The 26500-nt window shown below is 38.9% G+C and overlaps 1 protein-coding gene across 1 annotated transcript in view; it reads right to left on the reverse strand.

The window, feature by feature from the left end:
- Window positions 1-26500, reverse strand: part of LOC135219826 (thyroid receptor-interacting protein 6-like) — a 195927-nt gene that overhangs the window by 82336 nt on the left and 87091 nt on the right. The window contains 2 exon segments of the mRNA XM_064256924.1: window positions 25325-25388; window positions 25391-25921. Coding sequence (XP_064112994.1) covers window positions 25325-25388; window positions 25391-25921 — 595 coding nt within the window.

Consider the following 26500-nt stretch of genomic DNA (forward strand, 5'->3'; position numbering starts at 1 on the left):
GAAGTACTTCTTTTATTCCTTTACCGAGAGGTGCGAAGGAGCTTTCAGTCTTCAATCTTTTCAATAACACCAAGCAAATACATCTTTCTTGGCAATAAAACACAAGGTTAAAATGCCTACTGTATCTCCAACACCGAAAAATAATGCCATGGATATTTTAAATTCACTTCGTGTCTTCAATGTCAAATTTCCCTTTCACAACAATTTTTAAATATCTTTGACTATCATGACTGTGCTTTCTTGTGTTTGTGCAGCAACATCTCTCAATTACATATATATAAAAATGATTCTACATAACATAAGCACAGTCTCATTATTCAGGTTACATAAAAAAATGGAAGAAAAAATCACGCCCTTAGAGCTACAATAGAAAAATAATTAAATATACATTCAAAAGAACCAAAAGCCACAAAAATATCTTGTACTTGAGAAAAAAAAACTTCGTCTATTGTTGCAAGCACGACACTACATACGCAACGGCACCGCAGTAATAGTTATCTTCACTTAATCCATCCTGCAAACCACAAGTCCTTTTCGGCTATTACTTGACCCTTACAATGCCATTAGCATTAATCACAAAGTTTTTAGAGTAAACTGGGATTTCTTCCTCTCTCTCTCTCGCTACACACACACACACGCACACAATCATATATATATTATAGATATATATATATATATAATATATATATAATATATATATATATATGTATGTATGCATGCATGTATACACGTATATACTTGAACAGAGGTGGGTTGCCCAGGAAAACGAATACTTTTCTCACTGCCCAATTAAAGCTTCAATTTTTTAATCAAATGTGAAACTTTTGGTAAGGAAATTTCCTCAACACTAGCCACATTAATAATTACCAAAAACGCTCATCGGCAGCACGATTTAGGCCTTTATCTCCTTTGTCCAAAAACTCTACAACTATCCAATCTTGACCAAACCTATCGTCCTCCACTCGCTTCAAAACTCAAACACACTGACCCATCTCATAACTTGGGGGAAATTAGTAACCACTTCGACGTATCTCGCATTCTCTTCCTTTTACTCTTTACCCAAAGAATGCTACGTAAACAGTGCTTCCTAATTTCCCTTCTTCTTATTTAACATTATTAATAGTATGGCCAATATTTATTGGGGAATAAAGGCAATAAGTTATTATACTGATATCCTGCGGTACGTCCAAAAGAACGACCCTCCGAACATTTTATTCAAAACGGGTGTCAAAGTCAAAGCTGGTAAGATCTGAGCTTCGAACTGTATAAAAAAAGAAAAAAAAAAATCATTACCGCATTCAAGAACGTGATTTTAAAATGATGCATTCTGTACTGAATGTACATCCTAAAAACGGCCTCACCAGACGATAAACAATACTTTCTATTACCAAACTCTTTACTACCAAGTATTCGTGATTAACGTGGAGTCTGCACCACTCCCTATCAAATCGGACGATACAGAATTCAGAAAAATGCCCTAACATAAAGATCGAGAACTGCCCCTTGCACCCCCAAACTGTGGGGCATGTGCTACAAAACAGAATCTAACAGGAACGCACGAGATGTGGGAGGATGTTGGCCTCTGGGGTCCTTCAAGTCATAAGAAACAAAAGCAACTTGCAGCTCAGTTCTTAAAACTACTTCGGTCAGGCTATGGATTCTGAAACTCGTGAAATGTCAGAACACAATATAAAACCACCATAAGCAACGTCAACTGAAAGAGATACGATAGAGCACATTCTAGAAGAGAGAGTCTATTTTTTGTGCAAACAAACCAACAAAAATGAGCTCGGGTATACTGATAGCCTGCCGGTGTATAAATACAAATATGGGTCTCTCTTTCAGTAATTGCTTTTTATCTGTACGCATTATAATTTTTTATACTAAAAATCAAATGGATTGATATCCCTTGGCAATGAATTTTAGAGAGAGAGAGAGAGAGAGAGAGAGAGAGAGAGAGAGAGAGAGAGAGAGAGAGAGAGAGAGAGAGAGATTTAGGTCCTGTCAATCTACCCCCTTAACACCTCCTATCTGACTATAAACCAGTTGTCCACTTTAGCTCCACCCAAAACATTCTTTGATTCCTAAAGATTCGTTTCGGACGAGCTGTGGATAAACTACCACTCTTCATAATAGTATTAATAATAATAATAATAATCAGTTTAACTAATCAGTACTCAACAAACAGTTCAGGCCACGCCAATGATCACTGGAAAGTAGCCTTTGCCACGTTCATGAGCCCTCACCACATTATCACTTTGTACCATCAAAAATATATGAAACCAGCCTACTATATGCATAATTAATTTACCACTCATTAAGATGAGTTCCCGAACATGTGCGTTGGAGAGGTCATTTACATTTATAAAATGCCTCGAGAGGAATTACTTACAATGTTTTAAATTAGACACAGATAGTCACTTTCACTAACAATCCCTTAGTTTTTTCACATGAAGTATGAGCACACACCCGCTCTTTACAAAAACTGAATTAGCATTAGCCACCCCAAAGATTTTACAAGCCATAAATATTGTCAATATGCCATCAACACGAGAATCTTAAAACTATGAAAGCATTTGTTGGGAACTCATGGTTTGCATAAACGAATGCACAAACGCCATCATAATAAATAAGCAAATAAATAAACCTTCAGAGTTCCACTGCAAAGGCACCTTATTCCAGAAAACTGGAACGCAAATAATAGTTTCCAATTGCTGGAAGAAATAGTTTTTCACTCTCACAATACATTACATAAAGATAACGCTAATATCACAAATATAGGCCAAAATAAGTGACACTACCTCCAAAAACGTCAAAAACAGACAGCGAACTTTCAAAAACCTTTCATCTAAGCCACTTCACTTTCACATTGGTTCACGAATATAACAATGCCGGCTACAAATTGAACGAACCATGCACGTCAAACGATTCTAAATTAAAAAGTTGAAAACGAAGAAGAAAGGCGAAACACTCAGTAGTAGAGGGGGATTCACACAACGACCGACTTGTGCAGAAGATCTACATTCACTATGGGCACTCAACACTCCATTCTTGATGGCCCGAGACGATGGCTGTGGGGAGGGGAAGCAGAGGAAATTCGACGAAGAGGGGGAGGGGGAGGGGGAGGGGTGCAGGCGGGGAGGGGGAGAGGATGGTAAAGAAAGCAGGTTTTATTAGCGAAAGGTGTAGAGAAATGGAAGGAGAGAGAAAAAGGGAATCAAAATTTCGCCCAAAGAAATTGTACTGAAGATGATGCGTTTCCAGATCAAAGTCGACAACACATACCACTTCAGTGTCACTAAATAAGTTCGTTTTGAGAAGGGAGACAACAGCTGACAATGACTCAGATAATATTAATGATGATGATACCGAAAATAATTACTACTCCTAGGAAATGTTTGACCCTGTTTGAGTACGTTTTTCATTTAATACTAATATATCTCCTATATACATTAAAATTATATATAAGAACACCAAACAGACAAAAGATTATCATCTGACACAAAGGCCAATTGCAACAGCGCTGGGAAAAAGAGAAAAAAAAAAGCAGAGACAGCAATGTAAAACCAAACCATAAAAAATAGAAAAATAAAAAAATAAAAAAATGAAAGTTCACTTCGCTAGTCACAATCCGGCTCCCAAAAATCATGCAAGAGGGAGAGGGAGGGAGGGAGGGAGGAGGGAGGGAGGGAGGGAGGGAGGGAGAGACTGACCCACAGACAGACTCAACGACCCCACGGCATGTCGAATTAGCCCTAAACATAAATACCATCATCGTCTGATTAACACGAAAAGTTGTACAGAAAAAAATTAGGAAAACATCATTACACAAAATAAGATGAAAAAGAGACAAAGAGCGAAAAACGTAAACAAGCTACAAGGCCATCTCTCTCTCTCTCTCTCTCTCTCTCTCTCTCTCTCTCTCTCTCTCTCTCTCAAATCTTGGCAACTCAGTGAGCAGCCCACACTTGATGTAATATAATCATTCTAAGTCCCTGGAAATATCACATTTGCATAAATACTGAAATCGTTAAGGAACTCAAAAAATAAATAAATAAAATCATCATATTAACAAAAATATCATATCCAAGTAAAACCAATGGGCATACATACAAACACATATTTACACACACACACACATATATATTTACATACATACATACACAATAAGAGAGAGAGAGAGAGAGAGAGAGAGAGAGAGAGAGACTATGTCATATAAGCGTTATAAAACCTAACCTATCATCGACCCCCTCCCCAGCCTCTCCCAAGAGCCCAACTTCCCTAACACCTGGAATATATACACCTGTTCATCCACGTAAACACCTCTGTCCATAAACAACCCATAACTCTGACGACCTGATACCTTTGCTGCATCGATACACAGTCACTCATGTAACCCGGCTATGACGGATATTTACAAACTGATTTACAGTAGTGAAATGATGGGGATAATCATACAGGACGCCATATCAAAATATTTCATATTTCGGTAAATACAGAATTCCTCAAAAAATAAATTAAAATCTTGAGCCTCACTTTCTTGAACGAAAGATTCGCATTAAAACCATAAAATTATAAACTTAACATATGACCCCAATAAACCATAGTTGTATATGTCTTGTAGGTAAGAAGTAGTTAAAGCAAGAAATTCAATAACGTCGGACTGACATTTTGTGATGAATTGTCATTAAAATAATCTTCCTAAGCTCTCCGAGGCAGCGCAGTTAAGATAATGGCCTCTTTGTCTGGTCCGGTTCTAACACAAAATTCTCTCTCTCTCTCTCTCTCTCTCTCTCTCTCTCTCTCTCTCTCTCTCTCTCTCTCTCTCTTTCTTTATTCGAGGCCCCGTAGGACGCCGCAGGCTGTGAATAATAATAAATAGCCTGGATTGAATTGAATATAGAATTTAGGCCAAAGGACAAGCACTGGGAACTGTGAGCTTCATTCAGCGCTGAAACGGTAAATTGACAGTAAAAGTTTTGAAAGGTGTCACAGACGGAAAACCTCACAGTTGCACTATGCAAGAAATGCAGTTTTCAGGCCCAATTTAGCAGTAGTGAAATAAACGTAGTCCGTAAGATAGAATCCTTAGTCGTGTGGTTTGAAAATGGGCGGATCGGTGTACTAAATAAGGATGTACTTGACAAGGACTGCATGAAGTATACTGAAATGTGATTCTAGGAAAATGGCTCAGTACTCTCAAGGGTAGACGGACTACTGAGGATACTCCTCCATGCCTACACAAGGCTTAGGTGGTGGAGGTTTCTCTACAAACTATACGTTCATCTTCGACTTGACAGTTATATTAGGAGTATGTGCAAACGATTGCAGTTTTGATTTTCAATAGACAGCTATATCGGTTACCGTGTCATCCCCACTTACTTCCTCTCTCCGCGCGCGCACACACACATATATGCTTTAAATATCACAGAAGATGCACGTGTCTTCATGATGTGAGCGAATACCACAGGTAAAATAATAGGCAGAAATTCTAACCGAGAGCTTTTGTCATTCAATTAGACAATGGCTCACTAAAGGACGAAACCGCTCGGGTACAATTTCTGCCTACTATTTTTGCTGTGGTACTCGCTTTACACACACACACACACACACACACACACACACACAGATATATATATATATATAATATATATATATATATATATATATATATATATATATATGTATGTATAAGCGGGTGTGCAATTTACCTGTGTTCTGATTATTTATTGGCATATAACGGTAGTTCGATTGTGAACGGACTTCGACGTTGAGAAATATCCAGAATGCGAAAACAAACAGTTTCTAGCTCTCCCTGAGCTGCCTACCTTCCTTCTTGGTCTTAACCCCCAAAGTCTCTTTTCCTGGTTCAGTTTTTCTTTCTCCACACGTGGGCATTATGTTCCTGGAAACTTGACTATCAAGTAAACAGGTTTGTTTGACCGCATTAAATCCATATTGAAAAACAATAAATGAGATTCAAGGCTAATGAAGAAGGCAAAGGTCGACAAAAATCAATTTCAACAAAGAAAAAGGCAGCTTGGCATCCCAATGTTGTACTAGTCTATTACATACGGGCGAGTGTTCACAAAAACATTATATAGTATTTGCTAAATACATACTGCCATGGGGTAACACCTAAGACCTTAAATAAGTTTAAATTATATTTAATGGACGAGATATAAATCATATATTCACGAAAAATTGTTCTCATCGCGTTTCTTCAAACACCTTCAAACCACTCTCAAGTTGTCAGTCATTCGTTTTATCCACTACACTTCTCAGTAACAACACCGACAGTTTATATGTTTCAAGTTAGTTGAATCTACTCAAACTTCCTCACGAGTTTCTAAGCATTCTCAGCAGCCTATGTTCTTTGACGGTTACAAAATCGTCAAAACAAATTTGGTATTTCTTAATTAATTTTAAATTCATTAGACGTTTTATCACGTCGATCTCAAGAGCTGAAAACTCCTCAGCCCATTCCGAGCTCAAGCCAGACAAAAATTTAAATCAAGAAAATTGTCGCCCAAACAATAGCTACGCTGAAGTCAAGAATTGAGTATTAAATTCAAGGAGTGACAAATCTTGGGTCCTGTAAGGAAAATTTTCAAATGAAACCTCACAAGGCGTCTTATTCCTAACCAAAAATCCGTCTGTCTTTGGGCAAGGACCCTTGGTAACCAACACTAACCACCACAATTCTCTTGCAGGCTTGCAGCACTGTCTTGCTTTACATCATTCATTTGATACTGCAATATTCCCACAGGTATAATCCTCTGTTGTGTCACCATTCTTCTTGAAGCCCTTATCGTCCAACTCCACACTGATAGTGCCATGAAATCACACTTCCAAGAAACATCAATGATAATTTGCAAATCCTCGTTCTTAAACGTTATAAGCTTACTCTCAATTCATGATTCAGTGAAGCATGACTTAAAACCGTAAACGAATACCGGTCTTACCAATGAAACACATATCTCAATTTTGAAAAGCACAGGAGAATGCAAAAGATATCTGGTGAGAAGTCTCTCAACCCTTCTGCATCCCCTGGGTGTCATTATGTTGATTATGAGACCAGACATGGAAGTCTAGGACAAACAACAGGAGGTCATTTTCAGGCCTATGTCAAAAAGCTTAAGACTGACCTTGAAGTAAGATTTACTTAGATGTCCACAAACAAGAAAGCTACAATAACAGCAGTCGGAAAACCGTTGAAGATATACATATATAAAAATAAAAAAGTTATGTCATATACGACATAATCTGAGAGAGAGAGAGAGAGAGAGAGAGAGAGAGAGAGAGAGAGAGAGAGAGAGAGAGAGAGAGACTTAGCAATAGACTGATAAAGCCATTATGTCATTCGTCTTAACGATGTTGAATGCTTACCTAACCACACAAAAAAATTAAAACAACATGAAAGCCTCATAAAAAAAATAAAAGAAAAAACATGCACACATCATCTTTCTTTTTGATAGACTTGGTGACAATCAAGAGCTTGTTTTCTTAGACTTGAGAGAGAGAGAGAGAGAGAGAGAGAGAGAGAGAGAGAGAGAGAGAGAGAGAGAGAGAGAGAGGATTGTTACGACGAAATATTGTATATGAATGTTTCTAGGAATGTTTCTGTGTGCGTGTATATATATATATGTGTGTGTATGTACTGCATATTTATGTAAATACATAAACATTTATATATGTGTATATATATATATATATATAGTATATATATATATATATATATATATATATATATATATATATATATATATATATATATATATGAGGAGGCTGGAATCGAGGAAGCGAAGAAACCGAATGACCCTGATAGCATTTTCTCTTAGCATCTACTAACAAGCGAGGCACTCGTCTCATTCCTCCTCTTTTGGCACCTTATAACTCCACGCAGCCTTCACTAACAACAAATGCCTTGCCCTCTTTCCTTCAATCGTTTGTGCCAGACTTGCCGCACCAGTGACCGACTAATGAGCCTTGTGTAGACAGAAGCTTTCAACCCAACCTTCCCCTTCCCACCCAACCACCCGCCTCTCTCTCTCTCTCTCTCTCTCTCTCCTCTCTCTCTCTCTCTCTCTCTCTGAAACACAAATGCAAAATTCGAAACATCACCCACATCTCTTCCTATAACAAGAAAAGCCTAAGTTTACACAACACTCTGCCAGACAGCTTGCTATTCTGAGCGTCGTCTTGAAAGGTTATATAATAGAAAGAAGAAATTTTTTCCGCCAAAACCAAATAACCAATGACTGAGCAATTTCCTCACACTAAATCTACCGACGATACAGGAAGTGACATTCCTGACCACCGTCCAAAAGTTTCCTGTTCTGTAAGTTAACTCCCCCAATCTTACGAAAACTAATAAGAGGAGCAGGGGCGGCTTCTCCATTTTTCCAACAGGAGAGAAACGTTCCAATAACAAGGAAACGTTTCAAGAGCCAGCATCTCCTTAGCTTCGCGTTTGGCGATAGAGCTGAGCGTAACGTGGTGCCATAATTCCCCTAATATAACAATGGCACTTTGAACCAGTGTGGTATTTCACGTGGAACCCTTGGCACGCGACGAAGTCATGCCCACCGTCTACCATTTGCCAAAAGCGAGAAGAGACCTCAAAAAGAGTTTCAGCTCAGTACCTGTTTGTCATAACTCGCTCACCTTCAGTCTGTCTCTATTTCAGAGGTGGCAGATATACAGGACCGAGAGAGATTAAACAGAGGCCCTCAAATGTTATTCCTTGAGGGTAACTTAAACGTGAAAATACGAATTGTTTTGAAGTGTTTTTTCCTCTTAATAAATAGACCCTCGACTAACCCCTCATAACAGACTAGCCTCGTCTCAGAATTTCATTTTCATTACAATGATCCACCATCCTGTACTACCTTCCAGCCACCTTGCATTCCATCCTTTACATTCTAATAATGGAACAGACAGTCTTACAATAACAAACGTCAATCGACAAAACATGACAAACACAAGAAGACAAGAATCAATCCGTCCTATAAGTGAAATGTCTAAAAAGTCGTCTTGAAACAGGAATGTCACAAAATTTAAATCAGGAACTCAGTTATTAAAAAAGACTTAATTAAAATGGAGATGTTTAAATATATTTCCTACTTGTCATATTACGTGAGTTCATACAAAGGTAAACAGACTTCATGGCAGAATTAATCCTGAGAAAGTGACCAGACTTGAAGCCAACCACAGCTAAATATACCAGTAATCACAAGGACACTCGTTCTTACCATTTCTATTCACCCATCATGAGATTAATTTACAATTAATAGCAAAAACTGGATACGGAATTACTTTCTTTAGCATTTATAAACTATAAAAATGTGTGTATAAAGTAAGGATGAACTATACAAACAAATTATCGTTATGGTGTAATATTAATATAAGATTATGGTGGAAAATAAATATAAGAAAATATATCTCAATGGGTGTAATCATCATAACCAAACATCAAGTTATCATGTTTGCTTTAATGGATTTTGAAAAGGGGAAATGCTCAAAGGAAAGGTAAAAAAAAAAAAAATCAGGTAACTGAAGGTGTTAAAAGTGTGGGAAGGAGTGTTTACTGAAGACGTCGTAAACATATCCAGTGGTTTGGTTTCTGGTTCAATGATTAATTAAATGTTAGATACTTTGGGATGTAAATATCGATATGGTACAGTACCTGTAAGCTGTAACCCAGAATTGTCAGATCCAACTACCATATTACTGCTACTGAAACCACATTTTGTGTAACACTAACGAAGAATGAAGGTCATAACTGTTATAAACGTGAAAGTTTACAAAGGCAACGGGAAAATTCTACTGAACCAAAATATTATGACTCGGGAATGAACAATTCCAATAAAGAAAATTGAAATGAAATAACAAAAAATTAAAAAATATTAGTTTTGACGACAATGGAGGAAAAGGCAAATTCAACTATCCAAATACGTTTTCTATATCAGAAGTTACGTCATTTGCAATGAAAGAAAAAACTCTTTTACGCAGTTTTCATATTCTGCGATGACGAGAGACTGCATAACTGCCAAGTTATGTTCTAAATTCTTTAAGTAAATAGTATGAGCACGGTGAAAGCAAATTCAGGCTGTCTGGTTAGGTTAAGCTATTTTGAATTACTTAGTTGTTTCCAACCGAGCCCAAAAATGGATGAATTCGACTGCCCTCTTGGGGTAATCGACCTACTTTTCCTCAGTTATTTTTGGGAATTATTAATTTTTCAATATCGCTTGTCACAATATGCACCATATACTAATAAATGTTGTACTGATGAGACACATATGCATGCAGAATAAGCGACTATATATATAACATTGCTTAAATTCATGATTATCATATCCTGCTCATAATCTCTCTTCAACATCTTTTAACTTTTTTTTTTAGTTTTGTGAATTCCGTACTGACGACGACGCTTGATAAACTAATCAATGGCTGTTACCACGTACACCTATAACGAAGACCATTACGCATAAATAATACTTGAGATAGTGATAACATTAGGTAGAAAGACTGATCTCGTCTTTCAGAGTCAAACAGACACGTGAACAAGCATGCAACCTTATCCACCAAAACATGGAAGCTAATTTACCACCACTTGCAGCAATCTCCTGACACAAAGAACGCGGTTCCCCCACCACCATGACTCACTGCTGCATCCAAGCACTTCTCAAAAAATCACACAAGCACATATACGAACGAGCTTAAAAATGTACAAACACACATGGAGACGACCTCTGGGTTATATTCGTACTTACCAACAGTTTGACCTTTTTCAATGCCCTATCCTTCATATAAAAGAAAATCATAGCCATTTATATATATATTATAAATATAAGTATATATATTAATATATATATATATATATATTATATATATATATTATATATATATATATATTATATATATATATATATTATATATATATATATATATATATATATACACACACACACACAAAGCTTCAGACAAACTGACATGTCTTAAAGTTCTATTAACAAATACAGATAAACAGAGATATCTCTAAGTCGTCCCCTTATATTCACAGGGCGGAGTTTCACAAAACACCTGCTCTATCCGAAACAGACGCCAACACATATGACATATATTTATCGAAGCACACAATGCTGCAACATCAACAGCAATAACACACGCAAACTCATTCCAAAGAAGACCAGCCTTCTCTTCCAACGAGGGTTCTGGCACGACAGGACTCCTCCACTAAACGACCTGATCGCAGTCATTTTAATTACAATTGAAATTAGAATGTTTCCTTTCGCAGTGACGGCCAGGAAGAACGAACATCACGATGGACGAAAGGGAGCAAATCACAACGGTCGTTTTTCTGGGAGACTACCCATGGATTTTCAGCCTTAATGAAACTGCATCATAATAACTTCTTAGGGAATTTACTCCCTTCACTGCAGTGCGGAAGGTTAAAGGTATTTCACATGACAGAGAGAGAGAGAGAGAGAGAGAGAGAGAGAGAGAGAGAGAGAGAGATAAATGCTCTCCAAATTAACTGAGGAAGAGATTTTACTACCACTAATGAACTTCTGAATAGCAAATCCCTCAGCATACACTAAGGAAAATAACTTTTAACAATTCACACGAAGACTAAATTGTTCACGAAAAACAAAATGTAAAAAGAAAAGCAAAAAAATGTAAAACAAAGAGCACGAAAGAAATTAGGAAAAATCTTCCCTGGTTTCAAGACAATTTTTTTCTTCTTTTGTTGTGGTGTCGGGGGGGCGCGGTATGCCAGCAGGATAAAAACCAAACTAAGTGATATTTCAAGCCCCAAGATCAAAATCCTGTAGATAAGAGTCCACGTAAAGTGGAAAACAAATTTAAAAGCAGTCTGTTTTTCGACTGCAGATGGCACAAAGTGAACGCGCGCATGCGTGTGTGTAAAATGGATGGGGGAGATGATGTAGGACACAGGTGGCGTTTTGGAACTTGTGTTCCCCTTACAAGGCCTTACTGAGTTCGAAATTTCAAATTACCATAACATTCTATCTCCCTAACATATCAAAGTAAAGTAAGCAAAATTAAGACATCAATACAACACGAATACCTTAAGTATAAAATGACAGAATATATTAAAATTCAACGACCCTCATGTATTCATATTTACCTTAACACTACTAGTGAATTTGGATTGTTTTAGAAGTTCTCCCCGTCACACACCCCTAAAAGTAACGGCTGCATTATACCGTGAACCAGACATGTTGCAAAAACCCTCCTGGGGGAGATGCAACTTTTGCATATCAGCCTCTCATACATTCGCACTCGTCTCGGCCCTCACCGAGGGTGACCTCTTTCCGCTCGCGTGCGTCAATAGGTCTGCTTGCCACTGAAAGTTTATCATTTGAACTGACTACCTTACGATGCACAGTCAATTCCACAGCAGTTTCAATTGCTGAAGGACGAGATGGCACCTTGCTAAACATTCAAAGCTAAATTTCTTTTGTCAAATGGACGAAAAACAGAGTAACAACCTAACCGGGGATTCCCCTTTCACTACTCCAGTAAACAAGATCTTGGATTTCACGACTAAAGGCACCGGATGACCTCAAAAGAGGAAGACATCTCTTATTTCTGTGCAACGCCATCCGACATTTTAATATTCAGGAGGCATTTCAGCGCCGCCAAAGTCATATAGCTCCGAATGTTTTTACTTTGTTTGCAAGTACAAAACGAGACGGACCCGCCTTCCCTTTTATTGCAAAGGGTCGCTTTGCATATTGCACGTTGAGGAGTGGAAAAGCAAGGTCTCTTCAGTGGAGGGAGAGGGGGGGAAGTCTCGTCAATGGAGAAAATGTCCCAGAAAGCGGAAAAGGAAAGGCATGTCCCTTCAGTGGTTATATATGGGCTGTCCATCACTAAGTGTAACGGGGACGACCTTTCAACTGACAGAAGGGTTATACCTATATTTGAGGAGTCAAATACGTCCCGTAGAGGATGGGAGTTGGAGGTGGGGGATATGCATTGAAATGGAGGACATGAAGAGTAAGTTCCCTAAATGGCGGAATTAATGAAACGACGTCTTTCTGCAAAAGGAACTGCATGAGTAGTTCTCGTTTTTAAATACACACGATATGGCCAGTGTTCCGCCTTTCAGACTCTGCAGTAATTAAGGAGAACATGAGACACATAAACAAACAGGTTTTTCGTCTCTCTCGATAACTACGACTGCTACCGTAAGTAAACCCGCCTCTCTCTCTCTCTCTCTCTCTCTCTCTCTCTCTCTCTCTCTCTCTCTTCTCTCAAAAGCAGCACTAGCATAAAAATGTTTCAAGCTACTTTCTAATTTCCCAAAACTTCAAAGACGAGCCTTTAAGACGACGGTGGAAAATGAAATTTTGAAAATGTCCTCAAGATGAAGAAGATTCTCTTGCATTGAAGCTGACGTCATTCCCCTTATGGTAACCTTTGCATATATCTATGAATCCTACTGCTGGTATTCATACTAGGAAGAAAGTATCACTGACTGATCTCGCAATACCATGGGACACCAAAGTAGATAAGAAAGAATGAGAAAGAAAAAAAAAAAGATAAGTATCAAGACCTGAAAACATAAATAAGAAGGATATGGGATATGCCAGTAGAAACTGCACCCATAATCATAAGAACACTAGGCACGATCCCAGGATCCCTGAAAAAGGAACCTGGGAAAACTAGTAGCTCCAGGACACATGCATAAGTGTGCTACTAGAAACAGACCACACAGCGAGAAAAGTGATGGCCTCCTAAGGGAGGCAGGATGCAACCCGGAACCACACACTATAAATACCACCCGGTCGAATAGGATGACTGTCATAGAAAAAAAAAAAATAACAATAATAGTTCCACTACTAGCTTAGTGTGAATTTCCAACGACAGACGAATAATTATTTAAAATACCTATATAAAATAGTCTCTGCCAGCAAAACTACATTCCCTTCATACGTATCATTAACGAACATAAAACTGACAATAATGACAAACTTCAAATACCCGTGAAAATGGAATGGTTTATGAAATTAATTATAAAAACCCTTTCTTTCGTAAAGTGACGATAAAATTATCAATATAAAAATATATCAAAATACCACCGACCCTGAAAACCCTGTCAAAATAAACAACCGGTAAGGATACATAATTGCCTCCTTAAAAGACTGGCCTGCTGAGCAAGGAAAACGGAAAAACATAAAACATGCAGAGACTCAACTAAATGAAAAATGGCCGCGAAAACACACACACAGAAAAAAATATAACAAAAAACATAAACATGAGCACCACGTTTCACACAAACAGTATAGAACGGACCCCCCAAAAGAGAAAAAAAACACATAAAAGAAATTTACATACGGTAAAACAATGAAAAGACTAAGCCCCCATGAAAAGGCAAAAACTATGAACAAATACACTTAGCATGCGTGCATGATGAAGGCCAACCCTCCATGAGCTCATGGTAAAATTGTCCATTTCCGGTTGCATTAAGTAAATGCATATGCTATTCTCTTTATCTTTTGGCATCAGAAAGCTAGATATCATACGATAACAAACTGGATAATTTAGAATAATGGACAATTAGACATGGCTGGTTCTGGAACTACTTTTAGATATTCTCTCTCTCTCTCTCTCTCTCTCTCTCTCTCTCTCTCTCTCTCTCTCTCTCTCTCTCTCTCTCAATATGTTAAGAGTAAAAATGAGAAATTATGTTCCTGACAAAAGGACAATGATGACTGCATAATGATTATGTTCCTGACAAAAGGACAATGATGACTGCATAATGACTGCATCAGAACTTAAAATCATTCTTTCTAATGGCAGAAACAGTATAAACATTTGTTAGCACAGTTTAATACACGCGGTTCTAATTAATACACAGGGTTGCCTCGTCACATGATAATTATTTTTCCTTTCAGGAAATTTTCTACCACGCATAAACAAGTTTGCATGCCAAACGTTGATAAATATTTCAAAACAGAAAAGACAGAAAACGGGGAACATCCAATATGTCACATCTTCCGTTTTACACAAAAGTGTTTCAGTTTCATGACGTAAAATTCCTCAGCCAAAGAATCAGCAGATGAGGTTTGTTCTCTTCAGGAAGAGAGAATGACAATCTTGTGAATACAGAAGATAATTTCCTTACGAGGCAAAATTTCAGTGATCAAACTTCGTGAACGACGAGAGCATAACTCTGGGAGTGAGTTTCAAATACACTTGTCATACTCGCAAATAAATAAAATAAATGCAAAAGACTTTTTTTCTTTCAAAGGCCACTAGTATGCACACATTACGGGTAAGCACATTTATCATTATTTTCTGTATTTCTGATGGGTCGGGGACACGCAAAAGCATATACAGAATGTATTCAGCAGCACATTTTCATGTTCGTTAATTTTACATAACTTTATTCGTATAAAATCACACTCGTTATTTCTAGAGGAAAACATTTCACAACCGCAAGAAACCCGATGAAATCATCGTTTCTTAACACGTTTTCATGTACGAGTCAAACTACAAAACAAATACGCCAAAGAACTCAACCGCGGAAAACGAATCAAATTCTTTCCTGCTTGTTAAAGAATGCTAAGAACTTCCTTCCAGGCTTTTCTTGCTTTCTTTCCATTTGTTTCGAGATGCGATCATGGTTCACGATCATCAGTCACATCACTCCTAACAAAAAGCAATTGTTAGAGCAAATAAAAGCCTGAAGCAATAACACAGACGACAAGGGCTAAATAATATATATCTCCTCTGGCCAACACAGCTACCCTGTCCACACCGGTTAAAGAGAAAGAAGCAAAACACGCACACGCGTGCGAGACCAACCCCCGGCCACCAAACTATGCCAACGGAGTGCCACACACACTGGCACGGCCCCTGCCAACAATGCTGCTGCTGCTGCTGCTGCTGCGTTACCGTTGTCTGTTTCTGTTGATATTCTTCCTTCCTTTTCTGCTGCCGTTTCAGACGCCGCAGCTATGAAGACAGACGAGACGGGACGTAGCCGCCGCCGCCTTCTTCTGTTCGTTTATATTCCGACTGTATACAGGGTCTGCAAACTGTTTATTCATCGGCTGCACAAGCTGCTAAACTTTCGTTCACTCCGTGTTGCATTGAATCAATTTGCTACTTAATGGCTTGTGACGATTCATTCATCAGGCGAAGCCCGTAATTCATATTTAAGAATATGTTCACCCGAGATTGTAAGAATATTGCACGTAACGCTTAAGAAAATAAAGTATTACTGATGCATAATTTGAAATGATTTCAGAAAGATCACAGTAAATACACGAGGCACATATGGCATTCGACCTCCGCTACTCAAAAGTTGTTGTCATCTAAACATTCCATTTTCCGCAGTGCCATCTTTTCATAAGGCGGGAATAACTCTTCCCTTGGGGGTCAGAACCACCAGCTTCATTCTTCTTGTCTTAACCAAAGGCCTGACCTAGAGTAGGCAGCCATGAGGTTACCCGCAGCGTCGACCATCATAATATAATAATAATAATAATATATAAATATGTATGGGCACACTTCTCGGTGAGTGACGTCTGATAGAGATTATCTGTCACTTTCTTCTTATCACAACCAATATCATTACCGCCACTTATTTCAAAATGACAGATACCTCCGCCTGTCAGCGAGAACTGGTCAAGAGTCGAGGAGGTCACGGGAGGGAGTTTTGTTCTATTGAGGGAAGCAGTCGATTAAGTGACGCTATGGTCAAACTATCCGAGCTACTACGCAGCTAAGTCGGAAGGCCATTTTGTGTCGCTGCGTGACAACGCTCATATCTGTCTTAAAGTAAATATCTCCAAAACAACGATTCAACAACCCACAAAGCACACTGGATAGGTAAAACATAGAAATCAACAATATTGTTTTATTAATATCACTGAGTACAGTACAGTTGTGTTCCAAGTCTACAGTCCACGCCTATTTTCTCTTAAGATACTCATCTTCTCCTTTCCCACCGTTATCCTTACATAAAGGGGTCGGTTGCCTGATGGCACCTTCTCCACTCCCTTCTATCAAAGGCATCATGCTTTACCAAACCTCTTCTCTCTGTCTCCAAGTTATTCATATCACTGAATAAAGGTACCATTGGTACCACTGAGCCCTCAAGCAACTGTCTTTGGATCATTCCAAAGTTAACGCCGAAAAAGAATGTTTAAGAATAATAAAGAACAGAAGCTGGGAGAGAATTCCCAGTATTGGAAGCAACAGACTATACGTGTCTTGCGAGGGATGACTTACAAGACTCCAGGTTCAGATGTGTGCAAGTTTCTATTGATATGCGTTTTAAATGACGGAAGGCCGATGGAACTGGCAACTTCATGTCACTATCTCGTTCCGATCTTAAGAATGAAAATAATGGGAGAAGGAAGAATGTAGAGTGTAAACTCGAAACAACTACTCTCTCTCTCTCTCTCTCAGCAGAGAGAAGAGAGAAAGGAATAATGGTACACGGAAGCAGTGAAGAGTTTTACAGCTTGACGGTCAGAGGGAAACAAACAGCCACAGAGCATGAACAAAATCCTTTTGGAAATATATGGTTTAGCTCATGGCCAGTGAGAGAGAGACAGAGCTATATTTTCGATCTATATTATAATGAAAAATGTTATCCACTATATAGTACCTCATTTGAAATCTTCACATGAAAATCTTGCTGACAAGTACCATATAATAGGAATAAAATAAAGACTTCGGATTGGTACTATCCTAGTCAGCAAATAATTTGCCAGCCAAGCAGAGAGACACTCGGTAATTAATTAACCAAAAGTCATATTGAGTAAGTAGCAATAAGAATAAACCAATAGTATATATAAAAAAGTGAAGTCACATCATATTGCATAAAAGGGTTAGTTCAGAAATGAACAAACCCACATCACCTTAGGCTTTATTATATATATATTTAGTTGAAAGTCGATTTGCCGTTTATTGAATATGATGTGATTGCTAATTGTTTTATTTACTTTTGGTTCATTCTTAAAGCTAATTACTTGAGATGACTTTTAGTTAATTAACGATTGTCTCTCTGCCTGACTGGCAAATTATTAGGTGACTAGGGATAAAGACGTATATTAGGTCGCACTATTGCAGATGTCAGACCAATCATTGAAGCCATGCAAACCGCATGTTCACGGGGCTTGCTTCTATGCCAATAAGGTCTGGCATTTCTTGCCGGTCACCCGTCCAGGTACATACCAGACCTAACGCTAAGTAACTTCGCGATCATCGGTTATCGTAAGTTCAACCGTCGTCGCCTAATCGACGACATTTTACAAAGGGAAAAACTCAATGGGAAGGAAGTGAAAGAAAAGGAAAAGAAAAGCGGAGACGAAGATGAATCTAGAAACAATGAAGCCGCTCCAAGCATAACTATACATACAAGCAACCGTGGAGATATATATATATATATATATATATATATATATATATATATATATATATATATATATATATATATCTAACAAATAAAGCCCCACTCCATTGTTATTCTTTTCTTTGTGGAGTTTGCCTTTATTATATATTCATCACGTTCCATATTTACGTGATTCAGAGAGAGAGAGAGAGAGAGACCTTGAGAGAGAGAGAGGTCCGAGACCGAGAGAGAGAGAGGAGATGAGAGGAGAGAGAGAGAGAGAAAGATTGTGTCTACCGTTGCCCAATAAATACTGGAGGGTTTTTCAACTTCTTACTTTGATATTTGCTTACACACCGCAAAACACCTACTTGAATGACGCTTTCACACCTACCGACAACAGCTGCAAGCATGACCTCATGACATCAGTCGGCATACGTAGTGTCAGGTCTCCTGATATGTTTAAAAAAAAAAACAATAAAAAAAAACTCATAAAACCTTTCATGATTCACGTGCAGACATCAGGTTGCCAAGCACAGCATGAAAAACCCGGTGACGAGATCTTTTAAGGTCATGATCAAAACAACAATGGTGTCATTTTCCGTATGTTTTACTTTGATGCAATGAAATCTGTACGGAAACACTGATTTTGTATTAACGAAGCTTTCAAGCTTCACAGATAAAGATTATGGCTTCGCACGCATGAGTACTATATGCGTATCAAAAGACTTCAACTCGTGGGACAATATTCCTTCCTCAACTAACAACTACGCTTGATGCATGACAACACGGCCTTAATAAGAACTTGCTTGAAAAGGTCAAACTAATATATCATGTTCAAAAGAAATTCCTGTAGCTCAGTTTACGCGAACATCGCCGCATTAGCAACTTTCATGAAGAAAGATTCTGATCCGAATTAACCCCTTTTACGCCGATCACAGACTGTTACCATCCTACCAAATTCAATCATTTTAAACTATTACATAATGCTGATGAGAGAGAGAGAGAGAGAGAGAGAGAGAGAGAGAGAGAGAGAGAGAGAGAGAGAGAGAGAGAGAGAGAGAGAGAGAGTTTCTTATCGTGTTGTATCTCCCACACGCCAAAAATGTAATTGAACTCATTTCGCTTGGCGCCGGAGGCAAATCATAAACATCAACTATAACATCCCGACTTTAATAGCCAAAAGTGACGTCACGACGTTCCTATTTCATTTGCGCAACAGCTCATATAACCCCTAGCCCTAATAAATTCATCAGTGACACTCGCCCCTGTTGCTGTTATTGCTCAGGGGAGGTGACATCATTCAAAAACAGAGGAAACTATGGTGACGCATTCCTTTCAATGAAAGGCTGACCAATTAGTAAAAGTGCCCAGGGCAGCGTTGATGTACACTGACTAATACCATTTGTACCTCAAAAAAATAATGTTCATGAACGGGAGTTGCTTGTCAGAAGAGGGCGATGGCCGTACACTCCTAAACAATTAGAATCAATACTGTTAAAAGTGACAAGATTACATATATGACGACTCAAATGCATCATCATCTCAATGGAGAGAGTCATATTCCAACATCCAAGCTAATAAAATAAACATAAAAACAGGAATACTAGTGAGAACTTCGTATATATTGCCATTTCGTGACAAAGAAGTAAACATGAAGTGGAACTTTTATAACAAGACTAAATAGGAAGAGAACTGACCCAATCAAAAGAAAGGAAACAGGAAGAGAAGAAGAGAAGGATTCAAAGGGGAGAAAACAACGCTTGACAAAGAACAGGAACCGGAGGAAGAGACAAACTTTCTTCGAGAAAAGCGAAAGTGACGCTCATCAGCGAAGAAAACCCAGCAGAGAGCTGCTAGGGCACATCAACAAATTAAATACTAAAAGGAACGACCCACTTTTATGTCGTACTTATCCACGAATCCTCGTAAAGGTCTCGAAGACAACACTAGCCATAATGACACAGGAGAAGAAGGGTGTCGGGGAATGGGGGGGGGGGGGGGCGAGAAATAAGAGGGCGGTCCAACTTCAGCCTACGAATTCCGAACGATTTTCACGGCAATCCCTTGAGACGACTGGAGAGAAATGCCACAAATGATTCCTCTAAGTGGCACCGATTCCTTTAGCCTTGAGAAAGTTGCTGAGGTGAAGAAAAGATAGACAATGAGGGTTTCAATTTATTTTCATTTTCTCAATATTTCGCAAGAACAATAATAATGGTGATTAAAGCAGACCAAACGAAACCAGTGTAATGATTTGATGCCACCGTGCAACAACCTTACTTTGGCTTACATGTCTGTGATTTAGGACTTAAAGACGTGGTATGGGGCAGCACGGGATCAAAAGTATAAAAGGCGGGCAGGAGAGAGGGCAAGCATCTGCCTGCATGCATGCTTCCTCGCTTCTGTCTCTCTCTCTCTCTCTCTCTCTCTCTCTCTCTCTCTCTCTCTCTCTCTCTCTCTCTCTTTCCGCCCACAAACAGCAGCAGCAGCAGCAGCCTGTCCGGACTCGGAGATGTCTGTGCGCAGTCTTGCCAAAACTCGCATTCTTGCGATGGGTGCTTTATGAGAAGGTTCCTTAGACCATTACAGGTTTAACTTGCAGTCTCATCATGGGGCGTTTGTTTACATGTTCATTCACCACGACTTTAATACACGTGTAAAGTCAGGCATTAAACCGATTTACTCATGTTAAATGAGTCATGTATTTGCATATGCAAAATTACAATTACTAAATCAGAAAACAACTGATGGATTGTACAATCTACGTCAAGTTTGAATGACACCTGCCATTTGTTTGTCTTAAAGATTCTAAGACGATCAATGAAACTTGCCAAGTTTCATAGGGCACGTTACACACAGCCAAACAGCTTCATAATGACAGATCGGCTCTTAAATTAAAATGTTATTACAACATGCAAAACTCGAAAGGATTTGTACTGACACAGAGGAGCTGCCAACTATGTATGGAGCCTATCAGTATGTAAGTAAGTAATAATAATAATAATAATAATAATAATAATAATAATAATAATAATAATAATAATAATAATAATATACATGGATTAATAAGGATGTTAAGGAATAAAATCTACTAAGGATCACCGACACATCCAAGTGGCCCACTCTCTCTCTCTCTCTCTCTCTCTCTCTCTCTCTCTCCTCTCTCTCTCTCTCTCTCACCGCGCACGGATACTGACCTACAGTATATGATTCAGACACAAATGAAACAAGTAAAAAAATTACAATAAGGATACTGAATGATTAGACAGACATGACACAACAAATTCTTGTCACTGCGGACAGGTAGAGTCGCAATATAAGTTATAGTACTTAGCTATTGTAATTTAATCTACCATTACCGTCAATGTTACTGGTGTTTTTGAGAAGTGCTCATTTGTCATGAACCTCACCAGTGATACTATAGACTATTCTCATTCAAAAACAAAGAGGAAACAAACCATAAAGGGTAAAACCAAGGCAGAGTCGCCTACAACAATAAAAAAAACATCTGCTTGAATGTGTTTGCAATTGCATGCTCAACGAGAATCAGGTGTTTCCTCTCTCCGATTCGCAAAATGATGCTGACAGAGAGAGAGAGAGAGAGAGAGAGAGAGAGAGAGAGAGAGAGAGAGAGAGAGAGAGAGAAATAATTCCCCGAGTTAAATCAGATAGAAGACAAAAGCTGTTGCCCTCTCTCTTCATTAACGCTTGAGAAACGAATTCACAAACAGCGCGCGTTTCTGGCCACAACCAGTTCTCCCACACTCTCCTACACCCATTTCAGGTTTGCATAGTAGACCATGATAGAAGCAGAGCATGAATCTCTCTCTCTCTCTCTCTCTCTCTCTCTCTCTCTCTCTCTCATTAATGACAAAATAATCCCATACCCATCACCAAAAAGTAAACCACATTCGTAATACCAAACCCCCCCCCCCCCGAAGCAGTAGGTTTCTAAAACTATAATTTCGCACAATATCCAGTTAAGGACAAGGAATGGAATAGAAACATGAAATTTAGGCCACAGGGCAACAGCTGGGACCTATGAGGTCAGTCAGCGCTGATAAGGAAATCGAGAGTAGCAACGTTTGAAATAATTGTTATGAGAGATTGGACAGTAGGATGTAGAAAGATGATAAGAATGGGGGTATAGTCAAAGTATTAAAAGGAGTTGCAGCTAGAGGACTAAGGAAAGCTGTGAAGAAGTTTAAATAATGCTTACAGTGCACCGCGTGAGGTGCACTGACAGCACAAACTCCCTACGGGGAGTAAGCCAAGGACTAGGCCGCATAACACCGTATATCTATCTACAAGGGATTTCCTCTACCATCAGTCTTCAAAATAACTGCTATTTAGTGTTTCTTTGTCCTCAGGCTTTTCTATATTTTATTTATTTTTCCTTTATTCCTACAAGATTTCCTCTACGAATTATAGCTCCCTCAGTAAATCAATCTCTGCTCCAAAACTTGTGGATTCAGTGTATTTCTTCCGATTCCCATAACTCTCCTATTTGAAGGGGAAGCTAACGCTTCCTTGGTGTCAAAACCCAACTTTCCTACTCCCCCCATCTTTCCGTTCTGTTTTCTACAAGACTAGAAGTAAAAATGACATTTGTCAGCCCGTGTTACTGGCCTTAGCATAATACAAGAAACTACTCGAGGTCTGTGTGGATGAGCCATCGAGCTGCCTACTCCCTCAATCTTTTCAAAATAGTTGGAAAAATCTGAGACAATAATTTAGCACTTCCGAGAACGTAGCCACAGCTCAAATGACATCAGTGCCTCGTATACCCTATTTTTCAAATATTCAAACTGCCTGAGAGAGAGAGAGAGAGAGAGAGAGAGAGAGAGAGAGAGAGAGAGAGAGAGAGAGAGAGAGAGAGAGAGTTATTATTGTTATTGAAACTTTATTTTCGAATTGACAATATATTTAGGATAATAGGTTCTTCATCACCCCCATAATAAATGTACGTAGCCTACTATGTATTACCTAGAGAATCCTGTTTTATAGTCATAATTTAGTAGTAATAAGTAATAATAATAATAATAATAATAATAATAATAATAATAATAATAATAATAATAATAATAATTTTTATCCATCGAAACATTTTATTGACATACTGTGAATTGCAACTTGCATTTGAAGTTACTTGGTGCATTTTGAAACAAATGGTAGAACCGATAACCAAAGACAAAATGAACAAGTTACCCAAACCGTTTTCTTTTAAGCCGAACCACAGAAAACTGCAACTTTATGATGGACTTATCTATATGAGGCGACGCTTGATTTGCAATGCAGATATTAGCGGAGATAGTTGATATAACAATTGATATTCCACTAAGGTTTTTTTTTTATCCCTTTTTATCCCTTCGTATAAAAAAATTCTCATTGTTTATATTTTACCTAAACTGCAATTCAGCACCGCAAACTTAACGTTACCGACAGAAAATTAGGCCACTAGGTATCGCCTACGTTATCCTATTGAACATAGCCAAACCACACTATTGAGTCTAGTACATCGAAAGCTGTAACCAGCGGACTCCACCTGGAGAAACATAAAACAAAAATGACATTTCGCTACTCTTGCCAAAAGTTTTTCAGGGTGTTTTTTTCATACAAATTGTATCAAAATTCAAATGGCCACAGACAAACACACATATAAACATACATAAAAGGCCTCCAAACTCTAAAAGGATAAAATTGAAAATAAGTATGAGAAATGATTATAGAAGAGATGAAAAATTATGATATGAATGGGATGCGGATAATGAAACTAAAAGGACATATACATATGTAGCATATCAGACTAAAACAAAAAAATACTAGATTGTTGCACAAGGAGCGCACCAAATGCACTAAGCATAAATGAAGCTTTTCCAGTTTGAAAATAATTGAATTATACAAGTAAACTGGGTGGGAGGGGGGGGGGGGGGGGGGGAGGCTCTCGTCATAAACTTTATTACCATGATGAATACGAAACCAAAGTGGTTTGATGATGCCTTTCTGAGCATTAAAATATTGTCCGATTAATCTACATATCTTTTTCGTTTGAAATTATCATGCAAGCTATGAGACCAAATTAGCAATGACAGATTTCAATATCAGTGAAAAGCAAGCTATTCTGATGCTTGAGAGAGAGAGAGAGAGAGAGAGAGAGAGAGAGAGAGAGAGAGAGAGAGAGAGAGAGAGAGAGAGAGAGAGAGAGAGTTGATCGACATAAATATAACCAAACAATAGAAAAATCAAGTAATACGTAAACAAACTTTAAGACGTCGACAAACGTAAGTTCCTTCCATTTAATTAAATTTATTCTATCTAATAAAATACTTGAAATCCAAATGATTTATGCCACACCGAGTTGGAAATCCCCAAGTTCACGCACGATCAGCGAGGTTTCATCAAAGCCTGAGTATTCCACCAGGCTAGCCGAGTTTGAGCTACAAATATTACCCGACCATAAAAGGATATCATTCCACAAGCCTGACGTCTTAAGCATGCTAGAGAGGAACGCTGACTATTCGCTACATATGATACATTGCAGGGACGTTTTCAATGCATTTGTGTGTCAGAGTTTGTGGGTGTCAGTAGGTATTTTTGTCCATCTATGAATGGGATGTTGCATAACAAACCAACATAAACATTGCAATTCAATCATTTTTAATATCTGAATTGGCGTTACTTGTAATATATTATATATATATATATATATATATATATATATATATATATATATATATATATATTATATATAATATATCATATATACATACAGTATATATATAGTATACACTTTGGGTTTCAATCTAACACGTGTAAGGACGGCATTATATCGAAAGCATATATACATCGGCATTAATCATCTCAAATGGCAAACCATCAGATTCCAGGAAATAAAACAGGTCAATTAGGAGGAAATCGAGAGGACTTGGCACTTACCAGACGAGTTGTCCACATTGGCATAAAGATGGTAGTGAGCAGACCCATTCGTACTTAAATTGGCTCGTAAGTAGGTCCCCGCTACTGGGCCTGATTGGGCGGCGGCTGTGAAGGTAAGGGCGGGGGCGGGGAGTGGTCTCCCCTGCTGTACTGCCCAGGCCGCTGCTGGGAGGTCTGCTGTGGGCGGGGCGAATTATTATAAATGGGTTGCGAGGCCGTGTTCGAATACAGGGGCTGAGCGCTCATTTGCACGGCCTTCCGTGACGCGGGCGTGTAACTGTGGGCGGGCTGGGGAGGCGGGGGCGTGAAGTCTGGATTGAGAGGGTTCATGCCACCGCCCGTGGTTGTGTTTGCTTGGGCGGTGCTGCTGGTGTACACCGCCCCTGGGATGATGATTCCGCTGAACTCCCGTCCGACGGAAATTTCACTGCTACCGCCGCCTGTGTAGGCGTGGTTGATACGGGCGGACGCCACGCCCACGGTCCCTGGTGCGGGCGCGTTCACGGCATAATAATCCTCCACGCCCGTGTGATGGGCGGGGGACGTAGAGTGAACGACGCCAATGTTTCCATATAAGGCTTGGCCGACGTCATCCTCCTGCAACAGAAAAGGAGAAACTCCATCAGGTTATGTAATGCACTTAGGAGGAGGAGGAAGGCAGGAGGAGGAGGAGGAGGAGGGGAGGAGGAGGAAGGGGGAGGCAGGGGTGAGGGGGAGGAGGAGGGGAGGGGGAGAGGAGCGAGAGAGAGAGAGAGAGAGAGAGAAGAGGAGAGAGAGAGAGAGGGAGAGAGAATTGGCGATGGGAACGTGGGAGGAGGAGTGAGGAGGAGGGGGAGGAGGAGGAGGAGGGGAGGAGGAGGAGGAGGGGGAGGAGGACGAAGAGAGAGAGAGAGAGAGAGAGAGAGAGAAGAGAGAGAGAGAGAGAGATTGGCGATGAACGTGGGACGAGGAAGTTGGAGGAGGAAGAGGATGATGGAATTTCTAGTTTTAAGAAGACTTACTCATCAATTAATTATAATAAAAAAAGAGATAATGTTATTATGTAGTACACACACACACACACACACACACACACACACACATATATATATATATATATATATATATATATATATATATATATATATATATATATATATATAAATCAATGCAGAATGGAACCAGTAGTTAATCAGC

This window comes from Macrobrachium nipponense, chromosome 1, assembly GCF_015104395.2.
Source record: "Macrobrachium nipponense isolate FS-2020 chromosome 1, ASM1510439v2, whole genome shotgun sequence".
NCBI classification, from domain to species: domain Eukaryota; kingdom Metazoa; phylum Arthropoda; class Malacostraca; order Decapoda; family Palaemonidae; genus Macrobrachium; species Macrobrachium nipponense.